Genomic DNA, 19,164 nt, shown 5'->3' with positions numbered 1-19,164 from the left:
CCCTTGAGAGGCTCGCTGGGCCGAAAACCCGGAAGGGCGACCCAGGCAAAAGTTAGAGCAAGAAAAGAAGAAAAGAGAACAAAAAAGAAAGATGTAAAGAAAAGAACAAAAAAAAGAAAATCGAAAAAATGAAAAAGAATGAAAAGAACACAAAAATTGAAACAAAAAAAAAAAAAAGGACAAAGCTCGCAAGGTCAAAAACCCGTAACGGGCGCCTTGGCAAAAGTTAGAGCGTAAAAGGAGAGGTTAAATACCCGAGTGTACCTTAACCCCGAACTACGTAAGGCTTGATTCCCATCTTTGGGATACGTAGGCAACTTCATTCTGAAGTCCAGCCGTAAAACACTTCAAATTCGATTGTGTCCATGCGATGGTTCTGGTCATCTTTGTCTTTTCTGTATCCGGGAGTTCGGTTGCAATCATCGCTCTGAAGGCTGATTACGATACACTACGGTGCCGTTCGGACAAGAGGCAACTTTCCGTTGCCATTCAATGCACCGCGGTGTCATTCAAACAAGGGGAAACTTTCCGTTGCCATTCAATGCACTGCGGTGCCATTCAAACAAGGGGCAACTTTCCGTTGCCATGCAGCTCTCTTCGAGCAAGGGGGCAATTTTCCTCCCAATCCGAGGCTGTGCGTCTCAAGAGTAGGTTCCGTACTTGTTAAGCATCGGCCGTTCGCAAAAATGATTTTTGAGAATTTTTACTGAGGTTGACTAATTTTCTCGAAAATTGTTCCATCTTTTTCAAAACTGGACCTTTTCTCGGACCCAAAAAAGGAAAACTCTCTGTGCTCATAGCCTAACTTGCATGATTTTAAATCAGAAAATTGAACAAGCGCGTTAATCTAACTCTCATGTTGGTCAAAATTGTTTTAGTAGAAAACCAAAACAAAAATGGTCAAGATAATGAACTAGGGGCACAATTGAGTCAGGCTTCCTGTCTTTTCCATGGTCAACATACTTGCCAAAAAGGACACTCTACCCACCAGAAAAGGGGATAACTAAAATTAACGACAAGGGGCTGAAAGCTCTCTCATCCTCCAAGCCGCAAGGTATCAAGCCGAGTGCGAAGCACGAATTGGAATGGATCGAGATGCTCTATTCCCTCATCCGGCGCATCGACAGATGTCACCGAAGGAAATAGCTGCGAGCTGATTATGCTAGGGGCACGAGCCCACAATTTGCTGTTTATCCATCAACCACGCAGGGAAGGGATAAAAAATGAGAGATTGAAGAATAGAGAGACGTGCGATGAGAGGAAAAGTGAGAAGAGGGTTTTTTCAGAAAAACAGAGCTTGAGGGCCGAGTGATGTGAGAACCACAAATGAGAAAGGGTGGGAAACACTACCCGGTGAAACAGGCTCCCTGTGCACGTCTGAGTGTCGTGTCTTTTTGTTTTATCTCGATTCTGGCTTTGAGTCGTTCCGAGTGTGTCTCGATGCATTTAGGTTGTTTACCTTTTCTTTTCCATTGTTCAGTCTTCTTCGCTGTGTTCAGTCGTAAGCTCAATACCCAGTTAGGAACGCATTTCTTAATTTCAAAAAATTGTCTTGCGCTCATAGTGCCGTGTTGTTCTCTACATTGTGCAAAACAAGATTTTGTTCTTTCAAAAACCGCAGGGTTCAACCTGAGTCATGTGGGAACAGTAAAACTAGGACCTATTTGAAGCTATATGGGTTCCAGACTACAAAGCAAAAGAAAAGAGGAAATATCAGGTATCTGAGTTTGTTCCAACTTCAGTAAGTTCCGAGACTACATTCCGTGTGTACCTCTTCAGGTCTTGCCGATGCTCCGAAGTATGAGTGTGCCTCTACCTCAAGCTCAAGATCAAGCCTGCTTCAAGCCAGAATGGCGATCGAAAGTGCTCTCCCTGAGTACCATTCCCTGCCAGAGGCATCTTGGCTGTGTTCGCAATGAGTTCCTAGGAGACCAACTGCGACGGTGGAAACTAGAGTTCGAATGGCTGATGCCTAGAACACAAAGGTTCGGGATTTCCGAGACTAAAGTCTGGTTTAAATACCCAGAGGCGTGTCCTCGGCTTGAAATCTGTATGGAAGCCCCATAGGTTGAGATAGCGTGTATGCACCTCAATTCTGGATACTGAACCAACCTAGTCTGTCACCCTGTTGGAGAATAGGGAAAGTTGTGAATGTGATTAGGAATAAAAGCGACGTCCAAAGGGTTCTACATGAAGAATCTTTGTCAGTATTTTAGAGCCTTTGTACTGTGAGTTGAAGGTAAGTGTTCGAAGAGCACGAGGGGAGATCCCCGTCAGAGTAGAGCGGTTCATCGCCACTCACCCCATGAGGTGCTTTCTAAAAGCCCCGCTATGCTTGTTTATTGCGTTCCTTAAACATCATGCATTGTACCTATCAGGTTTCTTTCCCATTCATGCATGATATTGTATGTACGGTTCATTCAAAGAAGTTCGGTTTAAGATCATTTCTTTAGTGTATCTATCACACTTTCTTCATTCACTTTTGTGTATCTATCACACACATTCTCATTTTGTGTATCTACCATGCGCATATTCACTTTCATGTATCTATCACATACATTCTCGTTTAGTGTATCAATCACACTTCATACATCTTCAGTATATCAATCATACTTTGCTCACATTGTGCATCTATCACACTTTGTATTCATTTTCAGTATATAAATCATACTCTGTTCACTAAGTGCATCTATCACACTTTGTGTTCGCATTTTCAGTATATCAATCATACTCTGCTCACTAAGTGCATCTATCACACTTTGTGTTCACCTTCAGTGTATCAGTCATACTCTGTTCACATTGTGCATCTATCACACTTTGTGTTCATTTTCAGTATATCTATCATACTCTGTTCACATTGTGCATCTATCACACTTTGTATTCATTTTCAGTATATCAATCATACTCTGCTCACTAAGTGCATCTATCACACTTTGTGTTCATTTTCAGTATATCTATCATACTCTGTTCACATTGTGCATCTATCACACTTTGTGTTCATTTTCAGTATATCTATCATACTCTGTTCACTAAGTGCATCTATCACGCTTCGTGTTCGCATTTAGTATATCAATCATACTCTGTTCACATTGTGCATCTATCACACTTTGTGTTCAGTTTCAGTATATCAATCATACTCTGTTCACATTGTGCATCTATCACGCTTTGTGTTCACTTTCAGTATATCAATCATACTCTACTCACATTGTGCATCTATCACACTTTGTGTTCATTTTCAGTATATCTATCATACGCTGTTCACTAAGTGCATCTATCACACTTCGTGTTCGCATTTTCAGTATATCAATCATACTCTGCTCACTAAGTGCATCTATCACACTTTGTGTTCACCTTCAGTGTATCAGTCACACTCTGTTCACTTAGTGCATCCATCACACTTTGCGTTCACTTTTTGTATATCCATCATACTTTGCTTCACTCAGTGTATCAATCACACTTTATTCATATAGTGTATTCAGCACACTCTCTTCACTTTTGTGTATCTATCACACATGCTCGCTAAGACTGCATCATAACTGTATGAAATGTAGTTGTTGCTTTGCATTCTTGCTTAAAACTGTTGCATCTATTTGCGAATACTTGGTTCATTACAGCTTGCTACATTTGCATAATCATTGAGTTACCTCCGGCTCTGTGCATATCATTCGCATTTTGCCCCCTTGCCTGCGGGCATGCCTGCGGGCACGTCTCCGTTTATCTTGTATGTTTGTCTAAGTCTTCGGCCTTGTCAAAAATGAGTCGTCTCTGGGCTTTGACATTCACTCCCGTCACTTATGACTTTCGAGTTCTGTCAAAGAGGGGCAACTGTAGACACCCCATTTTTGACCGACCTTAAGACTTAGACGTCACCAGTTGAGCTCTCGGTGATACTACATATTATGCTCGTTCAGAAGTCTCAGAGTCTCGGCTGTGAACCCTGCCTCCGGACTTCCAAACCCTCTTCTGTACCTTGCCTCGGTTTGCGAACCAGACTCAGTTTTCTCTGTTTCTTTTCCTGAGGGGAGGGAGAGGTCCCGTGGACCATCTCTCAGTGGCCGTGGGCTACGTTTTGTGGTCGTAGGCCATTTTGTCCATTTCGGAGCCCGGTTCCCGATTTTCGGAGCCGTCAGGCCGTGTGCCTCGGTTCGGGACCGCTCAACCATCTCCATTCGCTCTGATTTTTGGCGTACATCTTATTTTCTCCCTTTTGAGGGACGCTGAGGTCTGAGAGACCCACTTCGTGGCCGAACGCCACTTTCGGTGCTTAACAGCCCATTTCTCGGAACCCCAAACTGCGTGTTTTGGCCCCCGAGCATTCGTTTTGCATCGATTTTCGTTCATTTTTGGCAGGTACCTCTTTTTTATCACCAGGAAGGTTACAGGAGGGTGGGAGGCCAACAATTATCTTGGCAACCAGTTATATTCCATTTTTGCCCTCCGGCACCCGTTTTTCTCACTTCCGAGCCAATGTTGAACACCTTGGGGCCACTTTCTTCAACCCCAAACCACATATTTGTGTTGTACACACATGGGAGGATCCTAATATCATATGGCCGGCCAGAAATTCCATTTGACCCTTTTGGAACCCCTCTTAAAAATGGCCTATCCTCTCTCATGTTTTACAATTTCCAAATTCGAACCATAGGGTTGTGATGAGGGGACCAGGGAGGACACCCTTTTGTGGTGGCCGGCCAAAAAATCAACTTGACCTTTTTGACCCCTAGCCGGCCGGCTAGGGTAGGTGGCCGGCCGGCCACCTGCAGCTCCAAAAGGTGGTCGGCCATGATCCTCACAATATGAACTTTACAGCTGTATAACTGTTGTCCCCCAGAAATATCTAAATCCGGGGGACACCTTTTGGGGAAAGGACTTGGTCCTTTTCCCCCACCCTTTCCCTCCATGCTCCCCCTCTCCTTGGTCCTTATAACCAGCTGCCAACACTTGTTTTAAGGGTTAGAAAAAATTACCTTCAAGCTTGCATACTAAAATCCCCTTCCATCTATCTCTTTCAAGCAAAAAACTTCCTAAGTTCTACCACCATTTCTTCTACACCACCAACCCCCACCCTTCCATCCTCCATTCCAGAAGTTTGAAGGTGTTCTCCAAGGCCTAAGGGTGCTACAAACTCAAGCCAAGAGTTGTTAAAGACTTGTCTTCAAGGGTGAGTTTCATTTCCCCTTTCTTGGGTCCATTTCTTGTATCATTTGTAAGCCATACATGCTTGCTGTTTTGAACTTCGGCCCTAACTGAAAGTGGCCTTATTTTGAGCTCTTTTTCACTTTTTCTTAAGGGATCAACACTGTTTGAGCCCCCCATCTTGCACTTGCTTCAATATCTCCTTGTATGTCAATATTCTTGCATGCTTCACTAACCTATCATTTTTATATTTTTGGACCATGATCAGAACTGAAAGTGGCCTTATTTTGACCTTCTTAACATATTTTATTAAGGGTATTTTCTTGTTTGGTGAATTCTTTGTATACCTCATGTTATAGCCACTTTTGAGCCTCATTTTGCATTGCATTTCTAGCATGTTTGTATACTGATTTTGGGGCTTCCATAAACTGTAAATGTGCATATCTTTGGCCCCTCTTCAGTGTTATAGAAGACACTTTTTCTGTTTGGGCTTTGCATCTACCACTTGCTTCTTTGTCCATTTTTCGGTCCAATTCTTGCATAAGAGCTTAGCCATACCTATGTTCGTTTTTGGGGTTTTTATAGTTCTGTAAAGTATCATATTTTTGGCCCCTCTTCAATGTTGTTGAAGGGCCCTAACCTGTTTGGGGTCAGAAACTGTGAGTTGCTTCATAACCTCATATTTAGGGCCATTTTTGCATACTAGTTTTGCCCTATTTATGTTTTCTGTTTGGCCATGCTTTGAACTGAAAAAATGCTTATTTTTGGGCTTCCTTGCTACTGTCTATTCATTTCATGTCCATATTGTGCATGTTTGGTATAGCTATAGGCCATTTCGGGTGCCAAAATTCATGTTTCGGGACTATTCCATGCATCGGGTGTACTTTCGCCTCATTTCGGGGCTGTTTTCCCCCACATTTCAGTGCTGAAATTCCATTAGCATGTTTGCATATCATTTTCCATGCCATTACATTGCATATGCCATCGCCTCGGTTTGCGTGCCCGTGTGCACGCATTTCGAGGCGCTTCATTTTCATCCACCAGCCTCTTATGTGAGTGTGGCTGAGGCTCTCTCATGTTAGTATAAGTCCATGTTGCATTCTATATGCCATTTTAACCATATTGCATTGCATATGCCATTGTCTCGGTTTGCGTGCCCGTGTGCACGCATTTCGAGGCATCTCATTTTCACAGTATAGTGCATACTAGGCTGTATCTTAGTTGCATTCATGCATGTCATGCATATTGCATTGCGTTCGAAATAGGAGTTAGCCCGGGCGCCGGAAACGAGGTGCGTTTCGTACTCCGAGTGACGGAACACGTCTCAATTCCCCAGTCATCGACACTCCGGATTACCCATGATGGATTTAGGTTTTGTTGTGTTTATACGTGCATTCATTCCATATTGAGTTGCACATTTCGATTCCTTGGCCATCATGCATCGATATGCGTGATTGGTGCACGAGGATCGAGGCATGCATACATTTGTGAAAATACATTGCTATGCCCCTTTCCTGCTCTCTGTTGCAGCAAATGAAGAATCAGCAAACTTCCAGAGTTTGGCGCGCTTTCCAAGAAAAATCACAAAACAAAGGCTAATCGGGGCATCCTAGTGGATTTCCGCGCAAGGCAGCCCAGACATGCATCATTATCAGAAGCAAGGCAGTCCCTGGCTTGCACGCCAGTTTTACAGCTTTCTTAGTTAATTTGATTAATTAATTAGGAATTTGTATATTATTTGGACTGTATTATTTATTTAGACCCTCTGCGCGAGGGCATAATTGTAATAAGTATGGGTGAGTGCGATGTATGTCTTCCAACCCCACGTCTTTCTTCCCTTTTACTTACCTGGCTATGAATTGTTAGATTAGGGCATATTTCAATTAGCATACAGTATGACAGCATGTTTGCATCATTCATCTGTTTTGCATGCACCGGGCTCGGCGCATCATACTAACTGCATTTGTATTTCAATTCCAAGTTGAATACATGTTAGCTGTAACATTCCATATGCCATGTTTAGAATAGCCGAGCCTGCTATAATTTGCATTTTTGCATGTGTTGCATTAGGCATTTCTGTATACTTAGGATTCATGCATAATTTCTAATAAGCTTCTGTTTTAGCTTGGAGTACTCGGTAAGTTTTATGCTTTAGCATCCTTGCATGCGTGTAAATGGCTGCCATGAATAGCATGCTTACCATGAGGCTATATGCTTATATGATATAACTGCCTGAATGCCTGTGGGTGAAGGTTGGGTTATTTGGATTGGGACAATTCATCAAATGTTTGTTTTAAGCCCACTAGATAGTGGCAAAACCATCTTTTCTAAGCCCACCCGAGGGTGGCAAAATCTACATTTTAAGCCTACTTGCGAGTAGCAAACCATCTTCCAAAACAAACATGAAATGTTTTGTTCCAATTCGGGCGACCCGATCTATACTTATATGCTGTGTGCATCACATAGTAACCTAGGCTAATAACCGGAATAAGGACATACAAAGTTTTCAAAACTAGATATCATGGTTAGTAGAGGCCGATCTTTGATCGGGCGAGCGGGGGTGCTCACGAAGTGACCTTCCCCAATCGTACCCAAGTTCCCGAGCCGAGGCAACTTTGGTGATGACGGACACGTGGCCTTAGGCAAACGAGTCAGGGTTTCCTAAATTTCCCCAAAATAAAATATTTAGGTGGCGACTCTGTATCTGGCAAAGCAGTCCATGTTTGGCACTTCTTTAAAAAATTTGTTTTCTCAAAACGATTTGCCGGATTTGGACTCTTTGGTTCAGACTTAGAACCGTGACAAATTTGAGAGTCCTGAGCTGTAGTGACCCCAAATGAACGGAACGGGAGCTCGTCCCTCCCGGGGCGTTCGGGGGCGTCTACATATACTCATGTTGTATTTATTTGCATACGAATAAGAGTAATGTTATTCACTTCTACGAATTGAATATACGAGTTTATTTCCGCATGTTATCTCTGAAATGGAATTAAGTAAATGAAATTGGTAATACTTCGAGTAATAAAAAGTGGGGCGCGACAATAATCATGAAATGTTGTAACAAATTTCGGGAGTATTTTGCGCAAGTTGAAAATCTTCACCCAAGTGGGATTTCTTAAGTTGATATAGTAAGTTTTCATCTTCAGTTATTATGTTTAGTTTCTTATTTTTGTATCGTATTAAAATTAACTAATTAAATAATGTTTCAATTTTTTTTAAACTAATGCTTCAAGATGAAAACAAACATTTTGCTTTTGAACATTGTTGGCCAATCTTTTAAGACAATATCAGGTGGCAAGATGTAGCTCCTACGGTAAAGTCAAGGATGCATACAACGTTTATCCCTAATTCAGCCCCCGATTCCCCTATGGATAATTGCATTTCTCTTGAAGACAATCACAGTCCAAGTGTTGGTAACAATCCAACTATTGGTAAGCGTAGTGTCACTGTAAGGGGTAAAAGGTCTATGGGTAGGAAAGTTGCAAAAGAATTATTTGGGAGAAATCAAGTCGTTGAAACTAAAGTCTAAAAAATGAGCATACAATTGGAGACATTTAACCAATACCTTGCTGAGAAAGAAAAGAAAAAAGAGGAAAGAGAAGAAAAAAGGATTCAAGCACTGCAAGAGATGAAATAACTTGAGATGAAAAAACATAACTTTAAGATGAAAAAGGAAGAACACATAATAATGACTACGAACATTTCTCATTTGGATCCTCAGATGAAAGTGTATTACACAATGCGAAAAAATAAGATTTTTGCCAAATGGTCCTCAAATGTGAGCAGCCCAAATTTTTATTTCCCCTATCGCCTGATGAATAATTACGGGATAATGTATATTTAAATTTTGCAATGTCATTTAGTTTTTGATGTAATTGTTAGTCTTTATTTGCAATGTAATTTTTATTTTGTAATGAAATTTCATTTTTTTTATTATTATTTTCTACTTCACAATGTAATGAAATTTTTCAATAAAGTATAATGCAAAAAAATAAATATATTTTTTCAAATGAAGGTAATAAAAGATAAAATAAAAAGACATTAAATGAAGATAATTTTATTATAATAAAAAGACATTAAATGACATTAACTGTCATTAAAAAGATAAAATACAAACTTAATCTAACTCTCCAGCTCGAGATCAAAAGTGTTCAATTAGATCATTACGAATTGCATTATGGGCTTCAGTAGATCTAATCATTTTCCGATTCAACATAAATTGAGCATACTCCTCATTCGAATCGCATGACACTTGACAACGGGTATTACTGGTATTAGTCTCAACTTGGGCTACACTGCGTTCATTTTCTAGAATATCACGTTCGTCTTCAATGATCATATTGTGCAAAATAATGCACGTCTTTATGACGTAGTACAGATCCTTATCACTCCAACCTATAGCTGGAACTCTAACAATATTAAATCGTGCTTGGAGCACTCAAAATGCCCTTTCGACATCCTTCTGACATGCCTCATGCATCCTCGCAAATAGTTGTCTCTTTGCGCCTTGAGATTGAGATATTGTTTTCACAATCATTGCCCAACGAAGATAGATACCATCTGCAAGATAATACCTCATGGTGTACGTGTGATTATTGATGGTGTAGTTGGCAGCAGGGACATGCCCTCTAGTTAATTCAGCAAATAAAGGCGACTTGTCAAGAACAGTAATATCATTTAGAGAGCCAGGCATGCCAAAGAAAGCATGCCAAATCCACAAGTCACAGGAGGCAATTGCCTCGACTACTACTGTTGGTTTGTGGTAGTGTCTAGTGTAAGCACCGGCTTGGGCAGTTAGACATTTATCCTAACGCCAGTGCATACAATCCAAACTCCCTAACATTCCAAGAAACCCGCATTGCTCTCCCTCTTGCAAGAATCTAGCGACATTTGTTTCATTTGAGGATCTTAAGTAAACGGCTTTATAGGTAGCAACAATTGATCTGGTAAAAAAATTCAAGGCAGCAATTGTAGTACTTTCGCCGATTCTAATGTACTCATCTACAGCATCAACAAGCATGCTATATTGCAGGATCCGAAGTGCTATAGTTATCTTATGTACACCAGATAATCCAGGAGCACCAGTGGCATCACGGGTTTGGATGAAGTACTCATTCACTTGTTGAATATCATATAAGAGACTAACAAATAATGACCGCCTCATTCGAAAACGTCTTCAGAAGTATTCTTCTGGATAGACAGGATTATCTACAAAATAATCTCTATAAATTTGTTCGTCGCCTTTGTCCCTCTCACGATTAATGTATCGACGACCACTTGTGAAACAAATACGTCTGGTTTGTTGGTTTAGGTTTAATGTCTGTATTCTTTGTTGTTGCGTTGTGGACAGTTGCATCATGATGATATCATCATCAAATGATAAAGATTCATCAAAATCTCCTTTCAATATGGCTTTAGTCAAATTGTTCATTATAGGTGGATGGGTGAGAGGGTGAATATGAAAATTATAGAAAATCTTTTGGGTAGATACAGAGAGTTTAGAAGATATGAACATGATGGGGAGGTGAATATGAAAATTGTAGAAAACATTGTGTTATATTTATAGAGAAAATTGTGGGTGGATGAATGATGGATAGCTGTTGGGTGGATGGATGAATAATGGGTGATTGTAGGTTGGTGGATGAATAATGGATGGTTATTGGGTGGATAATTGTTGGTGAATGAATGCTGGGTTAATAATGGATGGTTGTTGGTGGTTGGTTGTTGTTGAATGAATGAAGGGTGAATGATGGATGATTGTTGGTGGGTAATTAGTAATTGTTTATTTTTTATGTCTAGTTAAAAAAAATTATTAAATATGTAATGAGATGTTTTTTGGTGGGGTGAATTATATTTATTTATTTTTTTCAATTTTTCAATTTTTTTATTTTTTATATTTGTCTAGTTGGGAATAATATAAATATATAAAAAAAATTTACAAACAAGTAAAAAAATGTTACAAAAGATAAAAAATAAACAAAAATAAACTCACAAAAAAACTTATATCCAAACAATACCTACAAACTTGGAAGAAAAATTGGTTGAGATTTATCAGAATAACAAATGACCATTGGAGCACCATTGCTATAATTTGATAATGTCAAATTATAGCAATAATATTATAACAACAATGATCGGAGATACTCTAAGGACGTGAAAATGTTTAAATTTCAAAATATTCTCCAGAAACTTAGAATTTCTGCATGGGATAAAGCAAATATCAAATGGGCAGATTTCAGGATTCCTCTTCAATATTCCCTCCGGAAAGATGTCCCTCTTTTCCTCGACTTGTAAGGAAGTCTTCTTTTCCTTGACCTTCAAGCGTTTCCATCTCTTTCTTCATCCCACATTAGCACTAGTTGGAACTTGGAACAAACCAGCCGTCCACGTGACTTTACTTTTACTCACACTTAAATTAATTTTAAATTTGAACATATATTTTATCTTTTTTTTATACAAGTGCAAAACTTACAAAAAGGTGAGATTAATTTTATTTGAAAAAATTGTATCTAATTCTATAATTAATTTTTATGTTAGATTTTTTACACCTATATTAGTCACAAAAGACAAAATAGGCTATTTTAGTCACAAAAAACAAAATACACTACTAAAAAAAACACTTTTTGCGACCGCTACAAGCCGACGCAAATAATAAAAATACAGTCGCAAAAAACCTTTTGCGACAGCCCATGCGACGGCAAATGGGGGTCGCGAATGTGGGGGTGGCAAATACTTTTTGCTATGGCAAATCAACGGTCGCAAATTATTCGCGACCGCCTAAACTATTTATGGCGACCGCTATGTTGCCGTCGCAAAAAGCAAAGAAAAAAGAGGAAGTCTAAACTAGTTTTAATTAGATATATATCACAAATGATCTAACACAAACCTTTGTCATCCTTGATTTGCGGGTAGCCTCTTCAGCTTCTCGGATTTTTCTTGTCTTCAAGAATTAATCTACTCATAATTCCAGTTGATGCGATTAAAGAACAGAAGTATCCAACAGTAACAATCTCATACATGCATATGTATGCTTAGGAACATATATACACAATAAGGCTTTATATACATTATTTATTTCCTATTTCTATACAGCAAGAGGGAAAATATACAATTCACATAAGATGTAAAAAATAATATCAGAATATCCTTTATTTTTGCTGATATATGGTATAACCAACAATGTTGTGGGACAAGATTTCACACAGATTTTGTCCAGAAAGATGAATAGATACTTCTGCAATTTGAAATCCTCCACTTCACCTTTAGACAGATAATTATTGGCATATGTGCTCTTCTCTTCCCAAACCTTAACATTGGACACCGCCTTTCCATTAGGCTTCTCAACCAAGCCAATCTCTTGGTTCGGTAATCTCTCCAAGGTTTCCACTTTAGCTAGATCAAAGAAAGATTATTCCTTCACCTTATTAGCTACCATAGAGTTATTAGCCGCTCTTGCAGTACCCTTGTCACGGTTGGCAACATCAGAATATGAATTAGATAGAAGTCGAAGCTTCAGAGTATTAGCAACAAGTTCTTCACAAGCCAAAGTGTCAATGTCTGTTTCTTTCTTCAACGGAACACCAATGCCGTTTTGAGTGCCCTTATCAATGTGATTCTTCAATTCCACTGAAAAGGCATTTCTCTCAAATGACTTAAGTTTCTTGCCTCCTAAAACTTTGTCATTGCCCCTAGCAAAATCAGATCCATTTGAACTTTCTTGGCTACTCTTGATCACACGTCTAGGTTTAATGTCTCCTTTAAGCTTTTCCTTTTCAATCATGTAAATCAGATCATCCGGACGAGGGTATAACAATAGATTGCCATGCACTTGAAATGATTTCATAATCTGCTCCAACATATAAGCCAAAACAAGTAAGATAATCTGATAATTTTCAAGTCAATTCAGGCAAAAAGAAACTGGAATACTATACTAAACTGATACAAGGACATGACTTACCTGAAGAATACTAGTTGGGGATTCTTCTGGGGCATCCAAAAGTTTGTGTGAAAACCCTTCACTGTCGGTGGGGCTTTCATTCAACGAGGAAGAGGGCGAGATATTAAGGCCAAGACCAGTGTAGATTTCAGCATTTTTTTGCGTCGACAAATTATCAGAACCCACTTTGATTTGAACCTTCAATGTTTTTTGGTCAGAAGGCTGAGCACAGTTTTTCGCAAGTTCACATCTTGAACTGGATTCCTCAGCACAATGTGCTGATGACATGCCTATGTCTCTTTTTGATAAATCATTATTGGAAGACCTCAGCGAATGGAGCAATGCGGCATTTGTAGAAGACAACCCATGTCTCGCTGACAGAGATGCACTAGATGGAACTACAGAGTTATGACGGCTACCCTGTATTACTAGACAACTCAAAGTGTTCAGGTAAACTAGAATTCCCATTTTAACCAAGACAGTTCTACTTCCTCCTTAACAACAAAGAACAGTTCACAAAAACAAAAGAAGGCCCAAATTCATTAATTTTCTACCTCCAGGTGCAAAATGTTTGGGGATTTGGGTGTGCTGTAGTTATGATTTTTTGGTGGAGATATTGGACGAGACCAAACAGGAGAGCGTTGATAGGTGGGTAGAAATGAACCATAACCACCAAATTTTGTCCCTGTTAAAATGAATAAATCCTCAACGCATCACTTCATAGCATAGCTCCACATTTGTTAATTTTCAAGTATATAATAATTGCAATAAAGGAGAAGATCATGTCAGCAAGCATTCTTAGGTGAAGGGACCACAACCAAGCATGTAGAATAATTTAAAAGTCCTGTATATATTTTAAAGTTATGTGAAGATGTTATACATGTGCATTGGTTCAGCAACTTCCTGCAAAGAATTTCTAGGCACAGAAGCTCAACCATTTAAAAAATCCATAATACATATTTAGCATTGTTATTAGTAACAGATTATTCAACATTCATGGACATTGATATGACATAATCATGCTTTGGTGGTTGCCATATCAAATTAATTAAATGTTAACAGTTATGTATTCTATTTAAATTGATTTTAAAAAAATTTCATTGAGCATATATATATATATATATATTTGGGCAAAATTCATTTTACTGACCAAATAGCACTTTACCTCCATATCTTTTAAAAATAGCCACATACCTCCCATATGGTTTTGAACTAAAATGCTACAGTTATATTTCCATCAAAACTAATAGAGAGTTTGTTTCACATGCATATTTTGAGAGTGGAGAAGGGGAAAAAAAAATTAGTCAAAGTTAAATTTCAATGTAAGAAAACGAAACGAACCTTGTTTTATCTTTAATCTAAATTTCTTATTTAATAACACTTTAAATTACATATACAGATTATATATATATATAATTAATTTAACTACCTTAATTTATTATTATAAAAATTAATCATCAAACTACTTTAATCTAGTTTTCAATTTTTAACTCAATTTTTTATTTAACAACATTTTAAAATAAACATAAACATACATATATTAATTGGAACTGGGTTGTGTCCTTCTTAGGCACAAGAGTCGCAATCAAGGACACAATATATTAATTGTGTCAGAGTATACTTAAGTATCCATTAAATTCAATAACAATTTTTTTTTTTTTTGGTAGGTAAATTCAATCACAAACCTTATCAGTATCACTGCAAGAAACCGAAGATGATGAAATTGCAAATGTATGTTGCATAGCCCTCTCCACCATCTTCAGGTGAAATTCCTAAGAAGGAACATGATGAAGGAATATTTTAGCCACACAAAGAGGCAAGAGATTTTATTTGCACAAGATATGGCCCAAACTTAGACTCAAAACAATGATATTTGTACATGCATAGATGCACAAGCAGTACACAAGTTTGAGCACGCACTTGAAAGTCTGGCAATCGAGGAGTGCTTCTTTTTGGGAGTAACGATGATGGAGCTTCAGAGAATACATTAACTCTTAATTTAGGCCAACATTAACATTATCAAAAGAGATAACAACAATATAAATTAGCTCCAAAGCAAAGCCACAAGCTATTATGACAAGATGAGCTTCAAGTTGTCAATGTCAATGGCTATTTCCTCCAAAACAGAAAAAAATAAAATTTATCATAACCAAATCCTTCAAAGGCTATCGTAAATAATAATTTACCATTTGTATTGCTAATTAGTACTTGTTCATTCAAGCACTTAGTGCCAAACAATAACGTTAACAAAGTGATATATATATATATATATATTGTAGGATACATCTCAGTTCTTACATTCAGCAGCTTCTTTGCCTTCTCGATTTCAAGATGATGAGGATGACTTGCAGCAGCAACAACAACAACAAATAAATAAAAAAATTAAAAAGCATTAAATAAATATAATTTCCAAAAACTACATCAAACAAAGTGAAATGATCAACGTAACATATATATAATCAGCAGACCTTGAACCTAAATGTTCAGATTATACAGAGCTTTGAATTAGAAATCGAAACTCAAGAGATTCATGTATCTAATTGAGATAATCAAATCATCAACCACAACAAGCAACGTAAATTATAGTTAACATTCGAATCAAATTGTTTACCTGAACTGAAGCTTGAGTCCCAGCTGACGCAATCGCAGTCACAGCAGCACTTATCGTATCTAGAGCGATGTTGTTCGTGCTTCTCATCTCTCTGTTTTTTTCTCTTTGCCCGATCAAACAATTAACCTAATTTCACTCAACAATTTCTGTTTCATCGTCGATCAAATCTCGTAGAGGCTGCATCTTTCTCGAGAAAATTCAACTTAGAAAATCAAATTTTGAGTCGGAAAATGAAATTGAAGATCAAAGAAACAGAGCATGATAAAGAAAGTGAGAGACCGAAAGACAGAGATTCATACCGCTGGAGCTACGACTATGGCGAGCAAGAGAGCGAGAGAGACAGTTTGTGAATGTCGTGAGAGTGAAAGGGACTAGGGCATTGGTATATAAAATAAATAAAAGAAATAGGAATAATAAATTGACCAAAGTAAAATCAGGTAGTTTTGGCCTATTTTCATTCATTTATTTTTTTGCATCCATCTTTTTTACGGTTGCAAATATTTTCTTTTTTTGCGACAGTTAAATAGTCAGTTGCAAAAAATTAGACGCAAAAGGTCAATTTTCTAGTAGTGATATCACATCCAATCCATAATCATTACATTCTTCTCTCATAAAAAAAGTCAAAAAAGTCAAAAAACCAAAAAGCCCTTCCCAAACCAAACTTTTTAGCCCAGGCTAAAATAGCCAAAAATGTCAAAAAGCCAAAAAATCAACCCACTTCCCGAACGGAGGCTTATTAATACGGGATAATCTATCTTTGAATCTTATTATTTTTTATTTTAATGCATTTTTAATTATTAAATTATAAATAAATAAATAAAGGTGTCAATGTCACAATTGAAAATAATTTGTTTTTAAATTCATGCATGCCTTCTTAATTGACAAATCAAGAATTAATCATTGTCGAATGTAAAAATTAATTATTTCTACCTATTATAAAATATAAAAAATAAAATTAATTATTCATTTCTTTCCTATTATTTGTCTTTCTTATATTATGTCATATTTTTTAATGTTAGACTTACACATATATTGTTAAATTTTTTAAATAATAAATTATCATTGTCTTAGTAGTTGCAAATATATAATATTTTTTTATAAATTAAAAAATTCAAATCAAATCAAAAGAAAAAATATATCGAAGAAGCCAAAACTTTGAGTAAGTATATTTCTTCCTTTCCCATAAACATAACACCTTCGCCAAAGAAGTCCCACCCAATAAATTGATGGACAGCCTTTATTGGTCCCACGCAAAGGAGCCTTGCTAATAGGGAGTGGAAACGCGTGCAACGTTTATTTCCACACACCTACCGTGGCCGTTTGGAAAGTAAATTTTTTTTTGTAAGTTTTTTTAGTTATAGGATTTTATTGAAGAAATTTTTTTGTATTTGGAAAGATAATTAGATTTTTTTATAATTTGATATGATGTTTGTAAGAGAAAAGTGAAATAATTATGGAGTTTAATATGATATTTTATTTCGATTTATTTTTTTAATTTTTTTAATCAATTTGTCTTTTAGTGAAAAAAATAAAAAAAAAAAACCTAAAAAATTTGTTCTCAAACACTGCTTACTTACCTATCTCAGTGTAAATACTTAATAAAATTTTATTTTAATAATAATTATATTTTAAAATAAACTAATCATAATGGATATCAAAATCTTAATCAACCCATCTCATTTCTTCCCTCTTCTTTCTTTTTACCACCACCAACAACAAACAAATCCTTTTATTTTTTTCATTTCTCTCCCTCTCTCTTTAGAATCAATTCAATTTGTTTCAATTACGAATCCAATGGAAAATAACAGAATTAACATAATTAATTAGAAAAAATAAAATTTATAACTACTTTCCTAAACAATAATAAAATTATTTGAATTATTAATTAAAATATATTTATGATATTATTAAAAATTATTAATTGAATTCATAATTTATTAATAAAATAAGTCATCTATTATGTAATTAGATTGTAGGAAACAATTTATATTTTAAGCAAATCTTATATGTTGTATTTGTAATTTATCTATTTTTGTTTTAAGTGAGTTTTTTATTTTTATTTTTTTATGATGATAAAAAAACAGTTAAGCATTTGTTTAGTTCTGAATTTTTAAATACATTTTGTGAGTTTTCTATTTTTTTTATTTTTTATTTTTTTGTATTTCGTTGTCTTGATTTTTTTTCCCCCTATTTTAAATGTATCGTACAAAAAATTGATTAAAATATAAAAAATTTACTAAAACAAAAATATCAAGAACAAAAAATTCAAAAACTCAAAATCCAAAAAAGACCTGTTTTGGAAATGACTTGTTTCTCTGTTTGTTTGGACGAAAAATATTTTTCGTATTTTTTGTCATTTGGTACAATGGAAAACAAAAGTTAGCGGAAAACATTTTCAATGATGCTGCAGACCCCCAGTGGGGGTCGCACCCCCAGTGAGGTGGCGTGCCCCCACTGGCTGAAACTTAAAAAAGAAAAAAAAATAAAACAGTTTTTTTTTTTTTTTTTGCCTAATCACCGCGCGCCACCTCACTGGGGGTCGACCCCCAGTGGGGGTCCGAAGCATTTTTGAAACATTTTTTATGATAAATGGAAGACAAGCTTATTTCGATGGAAAAAAAACTTCACTTTTAAAAGACAAAAAGCATTTTCTGAAGAAAAATTTTATTCGTGCCATTACATTACCACCACTACCATAATCTCCACCACCACCTTGAACACAGCCACCATTACTACCATCGCCGCCACCACCGCCACTATCATCTCTACGTCATTATTACTATTACTACCACCACCACCATCATGCCACTACTACCGCCGCCGCCGCTCCACGGCCGCGTCACCGCCACTATCACCTCTATCTTACTGCCGCCACTATCACCACCAATAATGCAACCATTAGTACATTAATTTCAAGAATGCAACCAAACATAAGAAAACGTTTTCTGTGGAGAATATTTTTTTTAATTTTTTTTTTATAACAAAAATTTTTCGTCGAAACAAACAAAGTGTAGTTTTATTAGGAAGATGTAAATAGTTGAAATATATAATTATTTTTCAGTCAATCTTTTAAACTGTTTTTAGTATTTTTTAATCTTTTAATTTTTGAGCATTTTTATTCTAAAATCGCTGCAGGAAATTCAGCTTTTAGCGGCGTTTAAAAAATGCCGCTATAAGTGTTAAAGACGCCGTCAATTCTTTTTGTGACGCTTAGCATCAAGCGCCGAGGACGCGGCCGTCGCTATAACTTCCTAACGTTTTAAAAACGTCGTTATATTAGTATAGGCGGCGTTTTTAAAAACGCCGCTAAATGTCTTACTTGACAATACCATGACGTCATTATGATATTTAGCGACATTTTTTAAACGCCGTCATATCTTTTTTAAAAAATATATTTTGAGTTTTAAGTGGTGTTTTTTAAAAACGCCGTGATATCTCCTTTTTTTTTTTTTTTTTTGAAATTGTGCTAATTTATGTGATT

At 36.7% G+C, this 19,164-nt stretch overlaps 2 protein-coding genes across 13 annotated transcripts; both read right to left on the bottom strand.

Annotated features, from left to right (window-relative positions):
• Nucleotides 1-9,574: 9,574 nt before the first annotated feature.
• LOC114280785 (uncharacterized) lies at nucleotides 9,575-10,300 on the bottom strand. The gene is made up of 2 exons (XM_028223167.1): nucleotides 10,055-10,300; nucleotides 9,575-9,943 (listed from the first exon to the last, which is right to left on the bottom strand). The coding sequence occupies exons 1-2, from the start codon at nucleotides 10,298-10,300 to the stop codon at nucleotides 9,575-9,577; spliced, it is 615 nt and encodes a 204-aa protein (XP_028078968.1).
• A 1,985-nt stretch (nucleotides 10,301-12,285) lies between these two features.
• On the bottom strand, nucleotides 12,286-16,175 carry LOC114280768 (cysteine-tryptophan domain-containing zinc finger protein 7). 12 transcript variants are annotated; one of them, XM_082909417.1, is made up of 7 exons: nucleotides 15,983-16,175; nucleotides 15,684-15,885; nucleotides 15,371-15,416; nucleotides 14,758-14,844; nucleotides 13,627-13,757; nucleotides 13,094-13,492; nucleotides 12,286-12,982 (listed from the first exon to the last, which is right to left on the bottom strand). In XM_082909417.1, exons 6-7 carry the CDS (start codon nucleotides 13,358-13,360, stop codon nucleotides 12,545-12,547), a joined length of 705 nt encoding a protein of 234 aa, XP_082765543.1. In that variant the 5' UTR covers nucleotides 13,361-13,492; nucleotides 13,627-13,757; nucleotides 14,758-14,844; nucleotides 15,371-15,416; nucleotides 15,684-15,885; nucleotides 15,983-16,175; the 3' UTR covers nucleotides 12,286-12,544. The 12 variants fall into 12 exon arrangements, 9 of the variants coding, with proteins under 9 accessions (XP_082765543.1, XP_082765544.1, XP_082765542.1 ...); XM_082909418.1 differs by having other exon boundaries at nucleotides 15,684-15,866; nucleotides 15,983-16,174; XM_082909416.1 differs by having other exon boundaries at nucleotides 15,684-15,860; nucleotides 15,983-16,172.
• Between the last annotated feature and the right edge of the window lie 2,989 nt (nucleotides 16,176-19,164).

The sequence above is a fragment of the Camellia sinensis genome, chromosome 15, assembly GCF_055761805.1.
Source record: "Camellia sinensis isolate YWXY chromosome 15, ASM5576180v1, whole genome shotgun sequence".
Lineage (NCBI taxonomy): Eukaryota > Viridiplantae > Streptophyta > Magnoliopsida > Ericales > Theaceae > Camellia > Camellia sinensis.
This window is presented reverse-complemented; position numbering and strand designations above follow the sequence as displayed.

What these genes read in the sequence shown, in the direction of transcription:
- LOC114280785 (XM_028223167.1), bottom strand. Translation starts at nt 10,300, where the DNA reads ATGAGGCGGTCATTATTTGTTAGTCTCTTATATGATATTCAACAAGTG. An exon ending in TTGTTGCTACCTATAAAGCC is followed by an intron (nt 9,944 to 10,054) that starts GTTTACTTAAGA and finishes CACTGGCGTTAG; the next exon opens with GATAAATGTCTAACTGCCCA.
- LOC114280768 (XM_082909417.1), bottom strand. Translation starts at nt 13,360, where the DNA reads ATGTCATCAGCACATTGTGCTGAGGAATCCAGTTCAAGATGTGAACTT. An exon ending in CCCCAACTAGTATTCTTCAG is followed by an intron (nt 12,983 to 13,093) that starts GTAAGTCATGTC and finishes ATGTTGGAGCAG; the next exon opens with ATTATGAAATCATTTCAAGT.